Here is an 8,954-nt window from a genome sequence, read left to right as displayed (position 1 = left end):
TACCCGGAATATATATTGTGCCATTCTTACAATTTCTTTCTCAAGAATATCATGTCAAGTATCTCGTATGTAATTTCATTAATTAAAAAAATAAGCATCATTGCAAGTACGAATAAGAAGATTCATCCTTGCACACATTAGTACGTATTGTTTAATTCTCAGATTTCTTTCCCTCGCGCCATTCTTTTCCTCCGTTCGGCGTGAATCGAATCTCGCCACGAGCCGTAGGCCGTAGGTGTTCCATCGTTCTCCTGATGGGCAGAATTGTCATGTGGCAACAGCGTAACAAAACAATCGATATGATCCACCACGTGTTGCGAGGTTACATTTACCGACTCCCTCTGTTTTATCGATGCTCGTGGTAACACAGGCCAAAGTGACTGACAAATACCATAAACACCTCTAGCGGAGAATCCTTGAACTATACCACTGTTTATTTTGCGTCTGGACGCGTCAAATCGTAGGAACCAAAATGTGCCTTCCAGAAGTGATAAAGTGACTCAAATCGAATTTCCACGATAGTGTGATAGTGGTGTACAAGGTGGTCTGCTCTACTTTTGACGAGAAAACCATTAAATCGTGAAATATTTGACAAAATGTGACTTGTGCAGCCATCTTGTGTGTTTTCATCGGCGTCTGTCACAATCGCACATTTTCTAAAATTCTAATTCTTTCAATTAGAATGTGTTTATTGGCGTTTATACGGACCAGACCACCCTGTAGGGAAGTCTACCCGTGAGTTCTGTACCCGTGAAAAGTGCATTTGTGCAATTGTCGAGGCTCATTTTGGTTCCTACGAAATCGAATGTCTCTCTTGTGCATCGCATATACATACACGGTTGCCGTTGATTGTGTGAGTGCATGGACACAGCGAACGGGCAAGTGATGCCAGAATCGTGGATTTTCGCGCGAGCGCATACCCTCTCCATGCCTCCCGTAGGTATTCTACACATGCATATTCTAGCCTGCCGTGTGAGCTCTGCCCCCACTACGTCCTACTCGGCGACTCACCAACACAAGCGTTTTCTACCTCTATCCGTGTGCGCTCTGCTTCGGGTGTTCTCGGCAAAAGTCCACGTCACGCGTTTACGACGCGACGGCCGAGTGGCCCAAGCCAGGTCAAAATTCCCAAATCCCAAGCAACCTAAAATTTACGTCCTGAACGCGGAGAGCTGCATGATTTCTCTCACACGTTCATGATGAAGACCCCGTTCGAAACCCCGTTCAAATCCCGATGCGACGGTTTTACATTTTATTTTTAATTATTGCATAATTTCATTTTGTAATATGTCAGTAAAATAAAAACTTCGAAGATATTGATTTAAGAAGCATTTTACAAAAATGGGAGATGTATTTATTACTCTTTAATATTTAAATTTTATATTACACAAATACATATTCTCTTATGTATACACAAATTATTCGTACAATTAGATGTTACCTTCATTCTAAGTATTACAGTACATACATATGAAAACATTGGAAGAAAAATCCATCACATTAATATGTTACGTACAGTAAAATGAAAGCTTGGAAGATATTAATTTCAGAAACGCTTCATTGTCATATTCGGTAGTAGTACTATTATTCCAATTGCGGTTTAAACTATGTGCATATGTACTTCTTTTCAGATATAGAAAAGTAAAGGACCGACGCCGAGAGCAGAATGATTTCTCTCACACGCTCGTTCATGATGAAGAGCCTGTTCGTATCCCGATGCGACCGTTTTAGTTTTTATTTTTAATTATTGTATAATTTCACTTTGTAATATGTCAGTAAAATAACAGCTTCGAAGATATTAATTTGAGAAGCATTTTCAAAATTCGATTTTTGTATTAATGATATATTTCGCGTTTCTGAGAACCGTTGCAGTAGGTCCACGCACATGTGATGTTAGTAGTCCTTTACTTTTCTATGTCTGAAAAGAAGTATACACATAGTGTGAACCGCAATTGGAATAATAGTACTACTACCGAATATGACCATGACGCGCGTATATGAGCAGGTACTTAGGGTGAGACGTATCTGACCGCAACGCGGGCAACCCTATCGTAAATGGAGGCAATAACGAGACTGCACGGTGGCTCATTGTAACACATAATTTGGAAATGTCTTTATTACCGGAAAGTAGGACGGTATTGAATTCTTAGAAACCATTTTAACGTAAAGGGACTTTGAATTAGGTGCAATTATACGCGCGCCGAATACATTATTGTCCGATTATTTCAAAAGGGTTTGTTAGGAATTTCCCAGATTTTGAAAGAAGCATTTTAGCCGCCCAAAGAAATTAATATACCGTGAGTAAAGAAAGTCCATATTGAGGACGGAATACTTGTGACATTATTTACAGGACAAAAAGAAAAGACGATGTGTTGTATGTACATGCATATTATCCATGCTCACCGACATCAAATCAACAAAATGCATATGCGTGGACCAGCTTAACAAAAAAATCTGATTTTGAAAATGCTTCTCAAATTAATATCTTCCAAGCTTTCATTTTACTGTACGTAACATATTAATGTGATGGATTTTTCTTCCAATGTTTTCATATGTATGTACTGTAATACTTAGAATAAAGGTAACATCTAATTGTACGAATAATTTGTGTATACATAAGAGAATATGTATTTGTGTAATATAAAATTTAAATATTGAAGAGGAATAAATACATCTCCCATTTTTGTAAAATGCTTCTTAAATCAATATCTTCGAAGTTTTTATTTTACTGACATATTACAAAATGAGATTATGCAATAATTAAAAATAAAATGTAAAACCGTCGCATCGGGATTCGAACGGGGTTTCAGACGGGGTCTTCATCATGAACGCGTGAGAGAAATCATGCAGCTCTCCGCGTTTAGGACGTAAATTTTAGGTTGCTTGGGATTTGGGATTTTTGACCTGGCTTGGGCTACTCGGCCGTCGCGTCGTTAACGCGTGACGTAGACTTTTGCCGAGAAAACACCCGAAGCAGAGCGCACACGGATAGAGGTAGAAAACGCTTGGGTTGGTGAGTCGCCGAGTAGGACGTAGTGGGGGCAGAGCTCACACGGCAGGCTAGAATATGCATGCGTAGAATACCTACGGGAGGCATGGAGAGGGTATGCGCTCGCGCGAAAATCCCACGATTTTGGCATCAGTGGATTCATTGAGTGGTTTTCGTCTTGCATGCAACGCGGAATTACTGTACAGTGTTGTATCAAAAAACCATTTCAAATAATTATATACATATATGTCATCAGGGTTATAATTTTTCAGCAAGAAATTGAAATTATGAACTTATTACCAAAAACGCATGAAGAATTTAGTCAGGTTGAGTACTGGAACACGTTTTTTAAGAAACGTGGTAAAAAAAACTTTGAATGGTACGTATTATATATGTTTATAACTACTCGGTAAACTTAATTTGTAAAAAATACAGTATTTCCGTTTCTATTTAGGTATGGAGAATACCCAGAATTATGCAGTATACTCATAAAATACATAAGAATAAAAGATAATGTTTTAATTGTTGGTTGTGGTAATTCAACAGTTAGTATGTGTTTATACGATGCTGGTTACAGGTAAAATATATATTAAATGAACATATACTATTAGATATATCATGAACGTTTAATATTAATCAAGCATCAAATTCTATTTTTTTTTCACCTTGTTTAAACATGATGGTTGATTATTAATTTTCTTTTCTGTTGCATTATTTAAAAGCAGAACTTTCAAAACTCTAATATTAGGAACTGTTACTATTAATGGTCTGAATGGCCAAGGTAACAATAATTTCTTATTATCAAATTGTAGAATAAAGTAAAAACTTTAATAGAGATTCAAGCAGAGATGGGAAAATTCATTATCTAGATAAAAAGTTTGAATAATAAAGTTAAGATAAGTTAAAATAAGAGTGTAAATAATGAATAAACGATAAAAAAAAGTGGCATTTTTAACCAATTAATGATGGAACTTTCACTTTTTATAATAAAATAATACTTCTTTTTGAATGTATAGACACTTAGCAAACAATTATTTAGTCTCATTAACTGATTATACGTCAGGATGATGCTCTTCGATACTGCTACTTTTTACTATGTATTATTCAAATAAAATTCTGCCCAACTCTGGATTAACGTAGTAAGATTATATTCAATTTCTGTCTTCATAGCCCAGACCATAAATTATAAATTTGTATATAGATCTACAACTTACTTATAATATTCGTGGATACATAGTACCGAATTTTATATGGAATAATAAATTACTTTTAAATAAATTATTTATTGCTCGTGCGCGCGCATGTATATATGTGTGTGTGTGTGTGTGTGTTTTTGTTTGGGAAGATAGGCGGAAAATCTTTCAAAGATTCCAGGAGCCCGTGCTCTGTGGGTTGTGGTGAGATTTTCACCCACTACAAACCGCCTTCCTTGGTACATTCTCCTTACTGTGTGTCTCGTGGAACCGCCGTCATGCATTACTTCGCGTGCAGGATTGCTATTGCAGTAGCATCTTTCGAGCTACCCTATAGCGCGATTTCTGTTCCTTCCTTTAGGACGTAGTTGTTTGAGAACGATTACCGCATACGCATCGACTCGTTCCATGCTTCTTCGGTGTCCAGTCTTCTGAAACGACATTGATACGCCCTGAAGCAACCATGTCCAGACAGCATCTACGAGAGGTAGTAGCCAACTTCGCCGTGTTGTCGACGCAGCCATGGATTTAGCACGGGGATCAGATGGTGGGTCCATCTTACACGTCCAAAAATAATTTCGGGCGCGCCTTAATTGTTGTCTTTAAAGCGATGTTCGAGATGGCGTCAGGCCCAGGTGCCTTCCTATCTCCTATTTTCCTACAGGCCTTAACTCCTGATTGATGACAAATGATGTGTACTCCTTACCTCCTGACACTGGTTCCAAGGCGCCATAGATAGTTTCTAGCTGCCGTGGAAATAGGGTAGCGAGTATCTTGCGCAGAAGATTCGGGCAGGTCGGCGATGGTATGGTAGGACTTTTCAGCCTAGCCGTGACCGTGTGATACGGCCTGCCCCAAAAGTTGCTGTTCACACCTCGCTGCACAAATTCTTCCAGCCTTGGCGCTTGCTCGCCTTTATGGCGTGAACCAGCAACCTCTTCACCGCTTTATGCTGTTGTAGGCGTTGCTGATGTTGGTGTTTACCCTTCGCGCGTTGATGGAACCTTCTAGAATGTCGACATTTCTTCCAAAGTATGTGTGTGCGCGCGCGTGCGTTTGTGTGTAACTTTGTTTGTAAAGGAAATTACATAATTTAAAATATATAACATTTTATAAATCCAGTTATGTTGAAATACATCTGTGCATAAAATTTAAGTATAATATAAATGTAAATATTCTTTTAATTATAGAAATATTACTAACATTGATATATCACATATTGTTATTAAACAAATGCATGACATTAACGCATCAGTGAGACCTGATTTAATTTATGAACAAATGGATGCTACACAAATGACATATCCAAATGAAACATTTAGTGTTATTTTGGATAAAGGTACTTTAGATGCTCTTATGCCAGATACTAAGGAAGGAACAATGGTAACAGTTAATAAATATTTTAAAGTAAGTGCATATATTATATGTTTAACATGTTTTATAACCATATATTGGTGGTCCACCATAAACTTTCTGTGTTGATAATTTTTATTATTATGATACACTTTTTACATTGCACTTTTTTATTTATGAAATTAATATTTCCATTATTATAAATATCATCATATGGTTTACGTTACAAACAGTTATAACATATGCTGTTCTGGGCTATCAATGATCTGTGTAGCATAAATGGAAAGTCACGCAAAAAGTTTGAGGATGGAATAAAACGAATGAAATAAATAATTAACTTTTTTTTATTCTATGTATATTGTGTATCATATAACATATTTTCATTACTTCAGGAAATCACAAGAGTTCTACGTAATGGTGGCAGATACATTTGTATTTCTTTACTACAAGAGCACATTTTGAGGGAACTTTTGTCTTATTTTCCAAGCGTTGGATTTATGTTTCGTATAATACGGTGCCATGAGGCAGAAGCAAAAGCACGAGTAGAAGAAGGTAGCTTGATTCCAGTTTTTGTGGTGGTTGCTACAAAATTTACAAATTTATCACAAGCAGTATGTATTATGATCTATCATGGTATTGAACAAAATTGATTCAAAATATAAAGGCTTGTACTGTTGCTAATATATATGTAATAAGTGTATACTTGTTAGTAAGTTTGAATGAATTCATTATGTCTTTTTGTTACACAATTAGTATCTAGTAAATTGATCCTCAAGAACATATTCTTCATAATATAGTCCTAAGTTCATGCACAAAAGGATAAGATGTAACAGAGAATTTGTTTGTTTGTAAAAAAAATTATCATATGAAAATTAAAATAAGTAATTCAAGCTATTTGATAATTAATCAAATTTATTTGTCTTATTGGCCATTATAATTATTTTTTTAAAGTATAATATTTATAATTGTAATAGGTTTTAGAAGTAGCATTAGTTGATGGTCCTCTGAAGCGACTGTCAACATCAAATGATATGATATCTGCTGTACTTTCAACACAACAGTCAGCTTTAATATGTAATAATCTTCAAAAACGAAGTGTAGCTGATATAGGAGAAATATCGTTAGACTTGCATCGTCCTGACGATAATCATCCACGTTATACAGTTTATGTTTTGGATAAGCCTAAAATGCAGGGAAGAAAAACGTATGCAGCATTTATAGTACCACAAGGAAAGTAAGTTTATGTTTCATGTTCTTTTTACATTATTATTTAAAATAAATAAACGTTCACCAACAATACATGTGTACATGTAAGAGAGTTTGTATTTTTTCATTTTACTAGAGAAACAGATTGGTTATTTAGCACAAAAGAAGGAAGACATCAAGTGCTTAAAAGTGCGCAACGAGATAGACTTGCAATTGTTACTCTACGCAGAGAACATAAATTTGAGAATTGGGATGCTGTAAAAATTGAATTGGAAGATTGTATTCTGAATTTAGCTCCAGAAGGTTTATCTGGCAAAAATGATATTCCATTTTTATCTTTAGGATCTGATGTTGGGGTGAGAATTACATGTTATGAGGGAAAAAGCGAGCTTAGCGGCGCTTTTGTTGTCGAAGAAGTGGAAAGGGATGGTTATGAATTTAGAAGACTAGTATTTTTAAGTAACCCTTATGTTATCCAAAGTGAAGCGCGACTTAAGCAGGGTACTGAATTTTATTACTGTAAATACTCCATTAATAACTTTAATAACTTGTTTAGTCAATGAGTGATCTTTTTTAGCTAAATCTAGACGTGGTAGAATAAAGAAAGTTATTGACTCTGGTTTCCTAGCTTGTGATCATCATTTATACATGAGTATTGGTGTCATTGCTGCAATAAATCCTAAAGAATGTGATGAGATAATGATCATAGGACTAGGTGGAGGAAGTTTATGTACATTTTTGTACAATTGTTTTCTTAAAGTACGAACACAATATTTGAAACTTTGTTGTCACATAATGGCAAAATTAAAAATATTAAATATATGTAAAATATATTTTTTTTTTTTGCAGTTGAAAATTGTTGCTGTTGAAATTGATGAAGCTATGTTAAAAGTTGCTACTGATTATTTCGGTCTTCCTGTTGACACTAGAATGAAAGTTGAAATTGCTGATGGAATTCAATTCATCAAAGAAAATGCAATGTCTGGAAAGAAATTTAAGGCTGTACTTTTTGATGTAGACAGCAAAGATACTACAGTTGGGATGAGTTGTCCGCCTAAACAGTTTTTAGAAATGCCAATTATAAAATCCGTTTCAGAATGTTTATCGAATGATGGTCTTTTTATATTGAATTTAGTTAGTCGAGATCAGAGCATCAAGAAAAAAGTGAAGAATGATCTAAAATCTATATTTAAATGTATAGCATGCTACTCTGTGCAAGACGAAGTAAATGAAATTGTTATATGTTCCATAAATGAAAATGATACTTCTGAATGGGCAAATAAATTAGAAGTAGCTGCCACAACTTTAAACGAACAAGTGTCTGCAAGAAAATTATTGAGTAATACAGATATATTTGACTTATCATCTTTTATGCAGAATCTATCTGTACATTCATAATTAAAAAGTCTATCATTAACGTTTATAATAGACAAGGGGTTCTACTTTTACATTATGTCACCAGTTTCCCTATTTCCCTCAGTCCTTCAAAGAAATAAGGGAGAGTGAGCTAGTCCGTAGGTATACGAGATATGAATCTCGATTAACCGAGTGTCGTTGATTTCGTTACAATTAAATAACTATGTAATCAAAACTACAAGCTTTAATAACTGTACACAATGATATATTCAGGAAACTCTCCTGTATCTTTTACGGCTAAATTAAATTTCTTAGCATGTTTGTACTGTTACGACGCATTTTGCGCCGTGCCCCTTCCCGCCCGAAGTTTGACTCGGGCGCGGAAGACCGAGAACCGGACCGCCCCTCCGCCGCTCCCTGCCCGCACGAAATAATATTGAAGCGCTTCTGGAGGATTTGTAGGGGAAATACTGCCGTTAGAATCTGTACTAACCACGTGGTAATCTCGCGCCGAGTACCGCTCGCGATTACAGGGCCGTCACGATAGGGGTCGAGGCAAGGCGAAGGACGCAATATCGCCCGTACCCACCGACTCTGCTGCAGGGAACGCCCCGGAATCCCGTCGAGCGGCCGCTCGACCGGATAAGGGGGATAGGACAGGAGGAAAAGGGCCTGCCCTCGCATCGAGCCTGGGCTTCGAGAGGCGCTTGGTCGGCCGAGGGGGCACCACGAAACCACCCACCGGATAAGGATCGGCGACCCGGACGTCTTCCTCCGCAGAAGGACCCCACGATGGAGGAGTCAGGGGGCAGGAAACCCGTGAGGAGTCGCAGCAACCACGTAGGAGGGTGTCAGAC

General features: G+C 36.8%; 1 protein-coding gene across 1 annotated transcript; it reads left to right on the top strand.

Annotated features, from left to right (window-relative positions):
• The first annotated feature begins 3,273 nt into the window (after window positions 1-3,273).
• Window positions 3,274-8,161, top strand: LOC107186030 (methyltransferase-like protein 13). The gene is made up of 8 exons (XM_015573824.1): window positions 3,274-3,368; window positions 3,444-3,566; window positions 5,373-5,589; window positions 5,928-6,146; window positions 6,510-6,769; window positions 6,878-7,242; window positions 7,319-7,500; window positions 7,591-8,161. The coding sequence occupies exons 1-8, from the start codon at window positions 3,277-3,279 to the stop codon at window positions 8,137-8,139; spliced, it is 2,007 nt and encodes a 668-aa protein (XP_015429310.1). The 5' UTR covers window positions 3,274-3,276; the 3' UTR covers window positions 8,140-8,161.
• Window positions 8,162-8,954: the final 793 nt, after the last annotated feature.

This window comes from Dufourea novaeangliae, unplaced genomic scaffold (assembly GCF_001272555.1).
Source record: "Dufourea novaeangliae isolate 0120121106 unplaced genomic scaffold, ASM127255v1 scaffold71, whole genome shotgun sequence".
Lineage (NCBI taxonomy): Eukaryota > Metazoa > Arthropoda > Insecta > Hymenoptera > Halictidae > Dufourea > Dufourea novaeangliae.
Note: the sequence above shows the minus strand (reverse complement) of the source record. Positions and strands in the feature narration are given on the sequence as shown.

Coding starts and splice junctions, on each gene's coding strand:
- LOC107186030 (XM_015573824.1), top strand. CDS start 3,277: ATGAACTTATTACCAAAAACGCATGAAGAATTTAGTCAGGTTGAGTAC. Junction 3,369..3,443: donor GGTAAAAAAAACTTTGAATG/GTACGTATTATA, acceptor GTTTCTATTTAG/GTATGGAGAATACCCAGAAT. Junction 6,147..6,509: donor TTACAAATTTATCACAAGCA/GTATGTATTATG, acceptor TAATTGTAATAG/GTTTTAGAAGTAGCATTAGT.